Below are 14,682 nucleotides of genomic sequence, written 5' to 3'. Positions count from 1 at the left end.
TCTTGTAGTAGTTGCAGCAGTAGCTGGGCACGTCCAGCGCAAGTTCGCTCCTTGAGCGGTTGGAGATTGGTTGGCGCAGCTGCCTCTCCGCAGAAAGAATTACCGGGCACGTCCGGCAGAAGTTGATCCGTGAGCACTTGAAGGGTTTAGTATAACCTTCGCAGTTGCTGGGCACGTCCAGCGCAGGTTCGCTCCGTGAGCGGTTGTAGGTTAACTTCGCAAATTGCTGGGCAAGTCCAGCGCAGATTGCTCCTCGAGCGTTTGGAGATGGCGCAGCTGCCACTCCGCAGAATGCTGGGAAAGTCCAACGAAAGTTGCTCCTCGAGCGATTAAAGTTGGCGCAGGTGCCACTTTGCATTTGCCGGGAAAGTCCAGCGGAAATTGCTCCTCGAGCAAGTAGAGTAGGTGTAGGTTCGCCTCCGCAATTTGGTCCTGTTGACCGCACACGACATTTTTTGATAGCAGTGACGTAACAGAAATGTGAACTGATCACCACTTGTGACGAAATCCGTCCGAATCTTACCGCAGTAGCAGCGACGCGCCACCCGCACACGTGTGCACGTTCGCCGGAGCAGCAACTCGTCCGCATCTTCAAACGCGAAGAATCCTGATGACGTCTTCTGTTTGTAGCGCCTTCGCCTCCGGAAAGCACAGAAGATTGTAAGGTGCACTCCCCGCGCAGTCCTGCTTGTCCGCAGCAGCATCTTCCGGCAAACCAACGGCAGCAGCACGGATGTCCAGATCGCATTCGGACGGCAGGTTCTTGTTCAGCAGGCACGGCATTCCGGGTAACAGCAGGAGGAACCGTCGAATTTGAGGTTACCTCTTGCGCAGGAACAAACACCCAGAATTGCGCCGGCCATCCACTTCCTCGTCGCCAATTGTTGTAACTTTACCGTTGGGGGGACGTTCCGGGACCGGGGCAGTAATAAGTAGCAAGCGGATAACTTAAGACATACTTTTATTAACTAATTAGATATAAGAACTAAGATGTTGAACTGCATGGCTTGGCTGCTTATCGGGGAGTGACGTTGTTGTTGTTGTGCTGTTTGCGCTGCATCGCAGCTGTCAGTGCGCATGACCAAGGTGGTATAATCAAGGTGCAGACTGTTAAGCTGGCGCAGTGATGCCAGGATACAACAAATCAACTTGCGAAAATGTAGAGAATTTCTCCACTACTCTTTTCGGTTTTGTTCATGAACTAATCGCGAATTCACCCTTATCAACGCAAATTGCATACGATTCTATATTTTTGATATATTAGTAAAGCCGAATGATAAGTAGTACACTTAAAACACACACTCGTCTCCAGTAGACCCGATCGCTGTATGCCAATCGGGTAAATATTTGTAGCCAGTCGTGTGCCATCCCTTCACGAATCAACTTGTCTCTTCAACCCCGTTGTTCTAGTGGTAAAACTTCTTTTATCAGCGCAGTGTTTGTCCAGTTGGATTTAGCGAAGCTCAAGTTTTTGTTCGCCTAATCTCCAGTAAGCTCTGGCTGCCCACACCATCAACTGGAGATCTTCCCTACGCGATCGTCTATCCAGCCTGGTCATGGCCACCATTCCGGTGTACTCTCCGGTGAGTAGTTTCAGCTGGTTAGCTAGTTAGATACTAGTACTAATTGCATTAATTTACAGACGATTCCATTTTTGGGCCTCGTACCGGGTGGCCTTCGCCCTGGTAGCATGGTTCGGATCAAGGGCGTCATCAACAACCATGGAGAACGGTGAGTACGCGTTGCAATACAATAGCTGGCAAAGCTTCTTCGACCTTAAACAGTAGTAGTGCAAGTTCACTTGCAAGTGACGTCGTCGATCGCGCTCGATCGTGCGTACTTAGTTGAGAAGCTTCTGCAATGCTAACGATAGATGAGTCACCACTAGGTTGACCGTTTTTTCTTCAACTCTGAAAAACGAACAATTCCTAAAGGTACTTTTTGCTTATCTTTGCTGTATCAGTCGCAATTTCTGAACCTGTCGATGATATCTTATCTGTGTTAACCAACTAAGGAGCACTTCTTTCCGTTCCGTTCCGCCACACAGGTGCCAAATAAACATTCAAACTGGGGCCGCCCTGAACCCGCGCGATGACGTCGTGTTCCATCTGAGCATCCGCCCAAACGAATCGGTGATCGTACGGAACACGCTCCAAAACCTGGTCTGGGGAGCTGAGGAGCGCTGGGGCGGTTGTCCGATCGCGTACGGTCAGCAGTTTGACTTGCTTGTGTTGGCCGAGGTGAATCAGTGGAAGATCGCCGTCAACGGGAACCATTTGGCCACGTTCAGTCATCGGTTGCCCGTGCACTCGGCGCGGTACGTGTCCATCAGTGGTGGTTGTGTGATTCACTCGATTACGACGGAAATGGATTCGGGTGCGGGAGCAGGTGGCGCTGCCCCACCATATCCGGGGACGGTTCCAGGTGAGTTGAGAAATTGTGGGATCAAAGTGAAGTTATTTGCTTTGAAATACTCATTTCCATAAACCTGCTGCCAATTTAGCTGAGAAGATGGAACAAGATAGCGAAAGTGGTGGTGATTCATATTTTTCTGATGAAATAATTTGTGTGAAACGCGAACAAAAACAAGTTAGGGTAGGGTAGTCATCAATGAGATACTTTTGGTTTCTAACTTTCAACGATTTTTGTATTTTTTTTATCAGCATGTTTTAATGAGCTTTTTGTTGCATTTTCTTTCTTTTAATGTGTTCAAACATTGACCAAAATATGAGATCGATCCGACATCTACAGCCAGAGTTATTCAACTGTCTCATTGTAGACGCACTTGGCAGGAACAATGAGACAGCTGGGGAACAATGAGACACTCTACGAAAATCAATACTTTTCTAGTAAAACATCATATTTTTGTATTGTTCCATTGCAGGTGACTTGCCTTGAACATTTTAAAGCAATTTTGCCAACTTGAAACTTTAATTAACAAAAGTTATACTAAAAAGTATTTAAATTTAGTAAAATCCATTTATTTATACCAAATAACTTTATATTTTTGGTTAAATGAAGTTAAAACTCAATAAATATGCCAAAAATCACTTCCAATTCATGTTTTGAAGGATTTCCCTAGATTTTGAAAAGTTTCATGAAGAAAAATCAAAGTGTCTCATTGTTACCCATGGGCTGAAAAGAGTGGGGAACAATGAGACAGCCCTGGATTCTGGGTATATTCTTAATGTTGGTCAAATCTAATGAAAGGCAATTGTTGCCCAACTCATGCCCTATGAAATGACGAAAGAAATTTGGAGAAATATTAGTTTTTGTATTAATGGCAGCCTATGAGCGAAAATGTAATTTTCAGGCATAATTTACTTTTACACCCCAAAATCAAACATTTATGAATAACTTTGCAAGGGAGCGTCCATAACCAAAGCCACTATAATGGCAGACGTGTATCCAGTAGACACACCTTTCCCCAAAATATGAGCCTGATTGGTTGAAACTACGACTTGTGAGAGCCATTTTATCATTGTTCCCCGTGTCTCATTGATGACTACTCTACCCTACTCTAAACAATCTTTTCTTTGTAGATTCTTAACAAATTTCCGCTGGTTTTTCAAATGCAATTGGGCTAATTAAAGAAAAACTTCTAAATTTACATTTAATCGTAAGCATCTTTTTTATGATTGAGTTAACTTATTATAATAGTAAGTCGAATAAAATTTGAAATGAATAATTTTCCTTTACATTTATAAAATTTTTTTTTTCGTTATTTTTAATATTTTATCATTTTTAAATTTGTTTTACGATTTGTTTTTGTCCATTATTAGCTTTCGTTTTGAATCGTAATCGAAAGAGTAGATCAGTCAACAAGTACATTAATCCTACGAGTAAAGTAAGAGTAAAGTAAAATCCTACGAGGCATACTGAAAAGGAAGCTGGAAAGTCGACCTTTTGAGCATTCGTATAAAAAAGCAGTACTTTTAAATATTGTTTTTATTTGAACGGCAAATTGACTAAACACATGGACATTTGACTTAAAATTCAATTCAAATTGTGTTTTTTTCTGAATTGCAAAAGTGATGCATGCAACTCGTGCTGAAAAAATCCAGAGTTTTTTTTTAAAAAAGGACCAATAAACTATTCTTTCATATTTTTCTATGACCTAATAAAAAAAACTATAGGAATCTTCTTTTTGCAACTTGTCGCATAGTAGTAGCAAAAACAAGTTTTTTCAGCCCTACACTGCCGTTCTACGCATAATTGTCCCATGTTCAAACAAGTGCAACTGAGAAAAACGCGGTTGAAATTTTTCGACCGATTTCTGCATTTCTACGCATAATTGTCCCGTGGGTTCCTATTCGCCCTATGTGTCCCTAATCGCCCCAGTTAGCAGTTTATCGCCCTTATTTGTGATTCTCTTGCTATACAACAGGTAAACAAGACATAATGCTTAGTAAAACTAATGATTCCGTGTAAGAAAATACTTGGTGGGACAATTATGCGTAGAAGTTCAACGATGGGACAAACAGACTTGGTGTTGTTTTTGATGAATTTCCGAACAAAGTACCAGATTTTATGTGTTTTTCTTAAAGTACACATCAGACTAAACTTAAAAATGTCATAAAGTCAAAATCGTCCAAAACTGACATGGGACAATTATGCGTAGAACGGCAGTACACTGAAAGAAAGTCACATAGCAATATCACATGTTTCACATGTGAATCTGCCCCATACGACTTTACATGTGAATGTCATGTGCAAATCACTTAGAAATGTGTTACGCGGGACGCAATAAATTCAAATGCAAAACACGTTAACCTAACGTGTTATCCCACATGATTATCACATGAAATATTTATGAGAAAGAAATGGATTGCACATTAAAATCAACTGATTTTCTTTTCATTTTCAAGTGAGGATTTTATGTTGCATATGTTTTGTCTATTCTGATTGATTGTAAAATAAAAATACGTTTAATATTTTTTTGATTTTTGCCTTTATTTATGTCACATAAACAACACTTAACAAACACTTTTGCATGATTAACACCTTAACTCCCAAGCTCAAGAAAAGGGAGAATTTGTATTAAAATTCCCCCCTTTTCTCGAGCTTGGGAGTTTAGGCGTTAATAAAAAAACACTTTTTCGAGAACGATTCACACTTAAAAAAAGATGCACATTTTGATCAGCCAAAGTTGACTTCTATGTCACACACCGGATCTCTCACACTCTCAGACACCGGAACAAGCCTGAACGGGGTCTTGGAAAGTCCTCTTCCATGGGAATTCTTAGGTTTCGCCAGAAGTTCTCCTATCCGTGATTACCTGTGGAAATATTTAGAATAGAAATTTTCTGCTAAGTATTGAGTATTGTAAAGATTTTTTTAGAATTCATTAGAAATAACTTACCAAATTATTAAACATCATCCAGCAATATTTTATACAATAAAATCAAATTTTTCGGTAAGAAATTGAAATTAAGTGCGCGAGCTCTATATATAGCTCGGACTTTATTAAAGTTGCCATCTTGCTTTAGGATTAATTTTTGTCATCGATAGCATTTGAAACTAACGTGAATTTCACTTGGAAATCAAAAGACAAGTCGATTGGAGCAAATCAAAATGAAATTCATTGGAATCTCACGTGACTTACGCTTCAAAACCAAAGGACAAGCCGATTAAGGCAAATCAAGGAGAAATGCATTTGAATCTCACGTGAACACCATGCGAAAAATGAGTGAATGTTTGTTTGCCAATGATCAGCTGGAGCTGAATAATTCCACATTCATTTGAAATGAAAAGCACGTGAGAGTCAATGGAAAAGCATGTGAAGTTATCGTGTTGGTTTTTGGAGTAGCTCACGTGAAAAAACCTTTGATTTTGCTATGTTGGTTTTTTTCAGTGTAGTCGTACATTTATTCTACGAGGTTCGCCGTCAAGTGTCCATGTCTAGACTTTTTTTGATTAGGTCATATAAACATATGAAACACGATAGCTTATTGGATCTTTTCAAAAATAACTCTAGATGTGTTTATTTAATTGACCGTTGAACGAACAATAACAATACTGAAAAGAATTAATTTTTGATACAACTGCTGAAAACTTCAACTTTTGCTGCCATTTTGCCGCCATCTTAGATTTGAGCAGTTCTCTACGTTTTGGCCAAAAATTTTTAAATATTTGTTTGTATTATTTTTATTTTGATGATTTTTTTCCTGTTTCTTGGTTTCAATAAGGACATTTTGGCGTCATCAGTTTATCGATACAAGTCTCTACACAATGTTGGCAGCTGTCCATACAAAAATGCAACTTGAGGAAGATTATTGTAATCGATTGGTGTCTTCGGCATATTTTTTTGGTACCTAGTGTTCAGAAAAAAATAGAAAAATAATTTTAAAAAATCACCATTGTTTTTATTCATTTTTTTTTCACTTGTCGATTCTGACCAACCCTTTCATTTTTTTTTTTATTAGATTTAGTGGACACACAAAAAAACTACTTTTGAGCTACGATGCATGACACACTATTTTGATGAGGTTATGTATTTTAGAGAAAAAAAAAACAGTTATTTGGAATGTACTAAAAAAATTACCAAACATAATTTTAAGATGTAAAATAGCATTTGTAATTCATAAAAAAAACTATTGAGAAATTGAAAAAAGCCTTTTTTCATTTTTTATGTCCATACTTGAAAAAAATACACTCAACCCCCGGTGGTTGGTCACTTTTTCGTTTGACACTTTTTGTATGTTTATTGTTCACCGTCTTCGACCGGAGTCGCACAGACTGAATATCTTAAAAAACTAACATAGACTTTTTAGTTTGTACCCCGTTGGTTTGACAAAGTCAAACTAAAAAGTGACGAACTGCCACTTTTTACATGGCGCTCACGCACACTATCAAAACAAACGTTTGGTAGTGTGTGTCAAACTAAAAAGTCATCCCGTTCGTTTGACAACAGTTGGTGTCAAACCATCAAGGTTTGAGTGTAATAATATTTGCGTAGCTGAGAAAATCCTTCGCAATTTCCGTTTTAAAACTTCGTAGATCCGAAATCGAAGGGAGTAAAATGAGTAGTATGATTTTTTTAATTTTCCTGATCCTAACTAACAACTTTACCGAAGACATCAAATCGATTAGAAAACCCTTCTCAAGTTCCATTTTTGTATGGGCAGCTGCCAAAATTGTATGGTCAATCTAATGACGCCAAATCTAGAGTTTTTTTAAAGGTCTTATAGGACGCTTATAGGACGTTAGAAAAAAAATGTCCTTTTGGACCCAAGAAACACACGAAAAGACGATATGCGAAAACGTAAAAAATTGCTCATTACAGAAAATCAGATAGCTTAGGAACATTTTTTGAGTCAAATTTCAAGTGAGAGATCCAAATTTTGAGAAAAATAAAAACAAAATGTGATTTGTTTATCCGGAGCTAAACTTTTGCGAGGACTCGAAATAATCAAGTACAGTCCAGACTCGATTATCCGAAGTATCCAAAGGCTCGCTTAATTTTTTAATTCGCTTATTTTTTGAATTTTTCAAATATGATTTTTTGAATTTTTATAATTTGATTTTGAATTTATGAAATTCAGATTAGATTTTTTAAATATTTTTTTTAAAAACATTTTGGCGTTGCAACGTCACGAATTTTTTTCCAAAATATGTCTCGTGAGATATCGCAACCTGTCCAAAACTTAAATATTATTACAGATTCGGGTTGGAAATTACATTTCCTGGCTACGAAAAACTAATTTTAAGTTGAACTTTTCATTTGCCATATTTTAGTTATAATAAACATTTCTATTTGTTAATTAAGCCGCGATTTATGATTGGAACAATAAACAATCAATAAATAATTAAAATAAAAAAAATCTACCAAAACGTTTTTGTCGCTGGAGAATGTGTCTTTTATTTTTTTTATATTTCAACATTTTACAGTTTGAGATTTCTGAATTTTTTAATTATTTTTTTTTCAATTCTTAGGGATTTTCTGAAATTAGAAAATGTTTATTATATCTAAATTGTTTTTTTTTTTTGTAATATTGGTATTTTTAATTTCTAAATTTCAAATTTCTCAATATTTTTGTTCATAAATATATTTTAATTAGCTTTAAAAAATTATTTTCATCAGCTCCAAAAATTTAAAAAGTAATTCGAATTTCTCAAAATTCGAATTTCTTTTTAAATTTTTGGTTTTTAAAAATTATTGATTTTAAATGTTATTACAGAGAAATTTCTTTTTACGCGGTGGCGTTACGCATTTTATTTCTCTAAAACCATACAATATTTTTGAAAGCTTCAAAAATCGTTTTGTAGATCTGAACAAAACCTACATATTGCTTTTAAAATGCTCCACTTTTTTAAGAGGATAAGGGAAATTCTTCAGGGTATTCTCAAGTATGTTTCGCTTGGTTTACAAGGACTTCTTCGTGAGTTCTCATTGTTCTCATCTCTAATTAGAAGAATTCTACAAGAAGCCTGTTTCTTCCTTTCTTCCTCAGGCGGTCCCCACCCTCCCCCGTACGTCCCACCCTACGTGCCTCCGCACGGCGGTCCCTCCATCGGCTTCGCACCGGTTCCACCGCCGATGCCCCCACCACCACCGTACACGCCCACGCCGGGCTACCCTCCGGCAGGTGGCTCGGGCCACTATCCAGGTAAAATACGTCGTACCATCTTCATGAAGCTCTTCTAGAGGACCATAGAAGATCAACACACACCGCACACACATCAACTGCACACAGAATATATTAGGTACCGTTGATGTAACCTAAGTTGGATTTGTTTTTTAAATTAGCGGATATTTTGAAACATTTACCTTTTTATTTGTTAGAAATGTGTGACAAAAAACCTTTTTTTTGTTTTAACAGGAGGTCCACCATATCCCGGTTACCCACACCAATCCGGCTACCCAGCGGCAGTTCCATACTCGGTATTTTCAGAAGAATTAAAAATGAAGCTAGAGAAAATGTAAAAACACCAAACACTAACGTGTGCTAACAAATGTAACAAAGTTTAACGCTTGCATGTTTTATAATAAATATGTGCACTATTTTAAGAACTTGTTTGATAAATGTTTTAAATTCAGCTTAACTCAAATTTGGTGAAGGCAGTCTAACAAAATAATCAACTAACGTAAACTTGCACCATTTCGGCAAAAAAATATATCATTTCAACCGCTTTCCACGTTTGTGCCCTCGTTTCCGCTTTCTGTTTGCGTCAAGCCTGCCCCATCTGCCCCCGCAGCCGCGGTCGGGCTAATCACGGCGAACCCGAGTCAGCCCCAAACCATGCGCCAGACGGTGATTGGTGGATTCCAGAGGACCAAGGACTTTCTCCAGGATGCCGTCGGTGGCGGAGCGGCTGCCAAGCCTAAACCGGTGGCCACGGCAACGGTCACGCCGATGTATCCTAATTTACCCACGGTTCCTGGGAATCCCTATCCCGCCGCGAGTAGCTATCCCAATCAGGTAGTGTTTGCGTTTGAAATTGCCACCAGAGTGCACTGCTCATTTCAGTACAAAAAGTGGTGTTGCTGATTCGAAAAACTAGATGGCAGTGTAACTGGTCAAGATTTCCGCTTTTTGTGATGCGTCCGTCATGCTTTTTGGGACATTTTTTTCAGATTCCGGCGGCCTATCCGGGAAACGCTGCCTACGGCAGCATCCAGCATCAACCGAGTGCGCCACCGTCTTCCAATGTGGGCTTGCTTTCGGCGGCGGCAGCTTCCGGCGCGGTAGCCTCCGTGCTGCACAATCTCCCTGTACGTGATGTTCGGAAGGAAAAGGGATGCAAACACTGAACACTAATCTCTAGAGGGGGCTTCTTTTTGGCGCACATTAGCTTGAAATGTAGTTTAGAGTTAATTATTTGGGGTAGGGGAAAGTAATTTATCTTTTTAAATATTTGTTTTGCAGAAGAATAAACTAAAGAAGAAGGATAAGAAGCTGATGAAGTACGCGCTGGGCGCGGGTGCCGTCGGACTTGGCGGTTACGCCATTGGCCGGAAGCTTAAGCGGCGCGGAAGTAGCAGCAGTAGCAGTTCCAGTAGCAGCAGTGATTAAATGTTTAGTGTTGGTGTTATTTTGAGTAGAATAAAAATTATTTCTTATTAATCTTAATAGCCATTCTAAATTCTATGTTTTATTCAACGTAATCTACTGTAACAATCGACAAAATCAGCTCTTCTCTTCAATTTTGATCGGCAGTTGGTCCCCCCACTTGGTAGCCTTCGCACATCGGTACAGGTTCCTGAAAAAAAAAACAATTAACACATTGTTCAAACCAATCAACCTCACTACCAACTCACTTTCCATGCTTGCTCGCGGTAAAGATGACCTCCTGCAGCTTCCCCGCGTCGGTACACATCCGACAGACTGCATGTTTCGACCGGGCCAGCGTTGGCCGCACCAGTCTCGGAAACCTACTCTGCTCCGCACTGGGCGGACCTTTCTTGAACACCACGTACGAGTACACGCACTTGGCGGCCTCCCCGGCAGTCCCACACAACGGAAGCTGGTTGTAGGTCATTTCAAAGTTGCACGGCGTCCCGTCGTCCAGCGTCACCCGGGGACACGACTGCTCGTGCGGACAGGGCGAAAACACGTGCAGCTCCTCCCCCTCACCGTCTTCGACCTTCTTCAGCAGAAACCTCCGCGCTTCTTCAATCAGTGAAAATCCCGCGTAAGATCCGTGCTCGACCAGCACCAGATATCCGTCGCATTTGTCCCACAGATTTCCGACAATGTCCAGCCGATTTCTCGCCGAAGGCAGTTCAAACAGCGAAAAAGCAGCCATCACCAGGTCGTACTTGGACTTGGAGGTCGCCGGAAGGAACTGCCGATAGAACACATTCCTCAACGTCATCGGCTTATTAACGTCCCCACCTCGCAAAATCAACTCTGCCAGGTCGTTCATGTCCGCCGAAGCGTCAATCGACACGTACTCGAAGATGTGCTCCTTCCACAGATTCGAAGCCGCCCACGTGCCCGTCCCAACACCCGCCCCAAAGTCAATCAAACTCCTCGGTTTAAATCCAGGATCCCGCTTCTTAATCTCCTCGAATATCCGCGTCAAAACCGCGTACTCCGCCGCCGACCTCCCCAGCAAATACTGCAAACCCTTAAACGCGTCATAATCCACCGGCTTCCACGCGTAAATCTGCTGCTTGGCCCGCTTCTTCGACTGCGCCTCCACAACCTTATTTATATAAGTTATCTGCTCCTCGCTCATCTCCTCCACAGCCACCTTCCCCCGAAACTCCTCCCCAACCCGATGCCTGACCTCATTAATCCTCCTCCTCAACTCATCCGGCTCCATCGGAGGCTTCCTCGAGCGCACAAAGTTGTCCAACTTGCGGCCCTCGGCGAGCAACGCCTTCACCGGGTGGTCCTTGCAACTTTTGACGATCGCCGCCACAATCGGGCCGGGAACGGTGACGCAACCCCCCGTGGTCAACCGACCCTCGTGCTTCCGCGGCTTGTACTGACCCGCATCCAGGGCCTGGCTGATCGATTCGTCCAGTGTGATTTCCGGCTTGAGCTTGGCGGTGACACCGGCGCTGCAGAACAGGCGCTGGAAGCCGCACTAAAATCAATTCGAATAAATTGAAGTGAACAACTCATTAACCAACAATACTAATTACACTTACTTGTCGATTGATTAAGGCTAGTTTTTGTCGGGAAATTAAGCCGAACGTTGCCATTGTTGTTAATATCAGTAGCTGATTCAAGGCAAAGAGTGATTTAAATCAGCATGCTGCATTTGTTTACGTTTTTTTATGTTGCTGTTATGCTGAAGTCGAATCGGCGGACGAGGGGTCCAAACATGGTACTTTTTTATGTGTTGTATGTAATTGTGTTCACATTGAAAATTTTTTCAAGCCTGATACACTGCCGCTAAAATTGAGTCCGTCTCATATGTAAAAACCAGCCGTCCCCTAACATGACAGTTTTCGTGAGTTGCGCGTATCCACCGACAGATGGCAAGTGGACCTCGGCGGAGTCCACCCATTAAAAACGCAACTCGAAATTTGCATGGGAAACTTTTTTTTCGTGACGGCTTTCGCGGCACGCTCCCTCTAACTGTTCGAGACTAATATTTAAACGTGGCGTATCTTTAAACAAGTTTTTCAAGAAAATGATTCCAGAATGCTTATTTTGTCGTTTTAAACCGAAACAAGACAAAAACTATATTAATTTAAACTATTCGCCATTTTCAAATGTTTGGCTAGATGATAGCAAAGGCCGCCATCTTAGGCCCACTGGGCCCACAAAAAGGGGTACGCTCAGTTTGTATGGGAGCTGTCAACATGCTCCCGGGCTGGTAAAAACAGCTAGCCGAGAAAAACGCATGTCAAATTTCTCCCGCACGTAAGGCTACGTGTTAGAATTTTACGAAAAAGTGGATTTTGTCCGGTTTTCTATAACATAGTACTAAATTTAATTTATTTTTCTGATAGTTTACATGATTTTGAACCAAACTGCATCATTATCTCAAAATTGACGAAATTATATATGGGACGGACTAGCGAACGATGCAATTCATCGCTACATGGAGCAATATTGATATCGAGAAGATCGACAGCCAGAGAGACGACTGTATTAAAAAAGCCCAAGAAACGGTCAAGGCTGGAGCAACATTTGAAAGGGGCGGTACGACATTGCTCTTACGGTCTTTCATTACACGCGTTTAAATGGGAAGAAAGGCCGTAAGATGTCGTACCACCCCTTTCGTGTTATTCGGATTATCGAGTCTAGAATCTATCAAAAGTTTTAAAATTAAAATTAAAAAAAAAAACTTTAAAAGTTTAATATCAAGAAATCGAATACTAAAAAAATCTTAATTTTAAAATCTAAAAAGTTCAGAACATCAAAGATTCCAATGTTTAGTAATGCTCCATCGAAAAAATCGAGGAAATTTAAAACACAGAAACTTAAATTAATAAATAAATCCAGGAATTTAAAAAAAAATAAACAGTTCGTCTTATATTCTCCGAAGTTTTCTTTAAAAAAATATTTCTTATCATTCACTAAATTTGTGATTCTAACCTAAAATATGATTAAAAATGTATGTAATTTGTAATTTAAGATGGCGGCAAAATGGCACTTAAGAATTAAAATTTTAAAATTCAAGAATTTAAGAATTCGGGAAGATAAGAATAATTTAAGAATTTATCAATTGAATAATTTAAGATTTTAAAAATTTTAGAAATGAATAATTCTGGAGTTTTTTTTTTAAGGACCAATAAACCAAATTTTCAGGTTTTGCTTTTTGGGTGTTTTTAAATACCCCTGACTCAAGGCGGTTTCAAAAACACCCAAAAAGCAAAAACTGGAAATTTGGTTTATTGGACCATTTAAAAAAAAAAAAACTCCAGAATTGAAGAACACAAGAATACAACCACATATGTGGAACTTTAGGTTCAAAAACGAGGGCAGGACAGGTTCTGCCTCTCGCGGTGGAGAGCTGCAACTTTTCTACCAGTTTTTATGGCAGTTTTGCACACCGATGGGTCGTCCATAGTGCGTGTATTAAGAATATTTTGAATTTTATAAAATTATTAAAAGTAGCAAGTTATGTATTTTTAGTTTTGGATAACAGCATGTATTTCCATCCAGCACATAATGTTGACTCAACGGCACATCGGCGTGCAATTTAACTTCATCATTTTTGACTGAACTCTTGTAATAAAACTCGGAAACTTTTATAGGGCCAAAGTGACCGCCTTGGGCGTCATCCATAAAGTATGTCACGCTAAAATCGTCCAAAAATTACCCCCTCTCTCCTATGTCACACTTTGTCAAGCTGGCTACATTATGTAACCTAGGGTAACAGCATCTAATTCCAGCGAGCCTCTAATGTTGGCAGGTCAGAACTTTGACATTCAATTAAAGCTAATTAAAAGCGTTTTGAATTGAAATCGAGTGATAAAAAGCTCAATAAGTAGTGAGCAAGCAAGTTTCTATCAAAAGTTTTTCAAAATTATTTGTTTAAATAGTAAAAATCAGCAAATTGGATGGAGTTAAGAGCGAGAGCTTAAGCTGCCAAATACACGAAAATTTCCCCTTTATGTTTTTCTTTTCCTACTTATTTAAAACCAAATTTTAATTTTCTAGTAAGTTTCCTTATATTCAAAATCTTCTTTTTAAAAGTTACTCAAACGACAACATCCCATTTTTGGTTAAATTTTTTAATTATTATTTTTTTACAAAATTTTGGTAATCGTAAACAGATACCGGCTACATGAAATATGCATTGACCCCTCATCCGCTCAAAACTGGTATACTGAGAAGATGCCTCAAGTAAACAAAATCGCAGCATGCCATGATTTGAATTTTCATTTTTCTTCTCGCGCGCCTCGCGTGTCAGCCGTTTGATTTGCAACTTATTTACTTTTCATGCTCCAAAATGCCGGAAAAATCTGTGCAGTTAAAAATTGCATGTTCAATAATTATGGCTCTTCATTCTATTCGTTTGGGAACAGGTATTTAGCTAGTGCTGGTAAAATGGCTTGAATTATGTGACATCGAACAAAAATATGGGGGGTCGTCTTCCTCCCATCCCCCATTCGCAACTGCAAAATCTGCTCCTTTCATGTTTAAAACCACGATTTTATCAACCCACCCCCACTCAAGCACCACTAAAGCTACATAATCTCCACAAATCGATCATGTTTGAAAACATTTCTTGAATTACGCAGAATTGGTAAATAAAGCGAAAACAAGGTCT

The 14,682-nt window shown here is 39.7% G+C and overlaps 2 protein-coding genes across 3 annotated transcripts; one reads left to right on the top strand and one right to left on the bottom strand.

The window, feature by feature from the left end:
• Window positions 1–1,342: 1,342 nt before the first annotated feature.
• LOC120412335 (galectin-9-like) lies at window positions 1,343–10,086 on the top strand. 2 transcript variants are annotated; one of them, XM_039572736.2, is made up of 8 exons: window positions 1,343–1,583; window positions 1,643–1,731; window positions 2,048–2,424; window positions 8,454–8,609; window positions 8,823–8,884; window positions 9,177–9,422; window positions 9,578–9,715; window positions 9,870–10,086. In XM_039572736.2, exons 1-8 carry the CDS (start codon window positions 1,557–1,559, stop codon window positions 10,014–10,016), a joined length of 1,242 nt encoding a protein of 413 aa, XP_039428670.1. In that variant the 5' UTR covers window positions 1,343–1,556; the 3' UTR covers window positions 10,017–10,086. The 2 variants fall into 2 exon arrangements, with proteins under 2 accessions (XP_039428670.1, XP_039428671.1); XM_039572737.2 differs by having other exon boundaries at window positions 9,578–9,803.
• On the bottom strand, window positions 10,078–11,748 carry LOC120412334 (methyltransferase-like protein 17, mitochondrial). The gene is made up of 3 exons (XM_039572735.2): window positions 11,603–11,748; window positions 10,262–11,538; window positions 10,078–10,203 (listed from the first exon to the last, which is right to left on the bottom strand). The coding sequence occupies exons 1-3, from the start codon at window positions 11,654–11,656 to the stop codon at window positions 10,131–10,133; spliced, it is 1,404 nt and encodes a 467-aa protein (XP_039428669.1). The 5' UTR covers window positions 11,657–11,748; the 3' UTR covers window positions 10,078–10,130.
• Between the last annotated feature and the right edge of the window lie 2,934 nt (window positions 11,749–14,682).

The sequence above is a fragment of the Culex pipiens genome, chromosome 2, assembly GCF_016801865.2.
Source record: "Culex pipiens pallens isolate TS chromosome 2, TS_CPP_V2, whole genome shotgun sequence".
Lineage (NCBI taxonomy): Eukaryota > Metazoa > Arthropoda > Insecta > Diptera > Culicidae > Culex > Culex pipiens.
Note: the sequence above shows the minus strand (reverse complement) of the source record. Positions and strands in the feature narration are given on the sequence as shown.

Excerpts from the sequence above, each read along its gene's own strand:
- LOC120412334 (XM_039572735.2), bottom strand. The coding sequence starts at position 11,656 with ATGGCAACGTTCGGCTTAATTTCCCGACAAAAACTAGCCTTAATCAAT. Across the intron at positions 11,539-11,602 it reads TAGCCTTAATCAATCGACAA|TGCGGCTTCCAGCGCCTGTT; the intron begins GTAAGTGTAATT and ends AATTGATTTTAG. Across the intron at positions 10,204-10,261 it reads ACCGCGAGCAAGCATGGAAA|GAACCTGTACCGATGTGCGA; the intron begins GTGAGTTGGTAG and ends TTTTTTTTTCAG.
- LOC120412335 (XM_039572736.2), top strand. The coding sequence starts at position 1,557 with ATGGCCACCATTCCGGTGTACTCTCCG. Across the intron at positions 1,732-2,047 it reads ATCAACAACCATGGAGAACG|GTGCCAAATAAACATTCAAA; the intron begins GTGAGTACGCGT and ends TCCGCCACACAG. Across the intron at positions 8,885-9,176 it reads CAGCGGCAGTTCCATACTCG|CCTGCCCCATCTGCCCCCGC; the intron begins GTATTTTCAGAA and ends GTTTGCGTCAAG.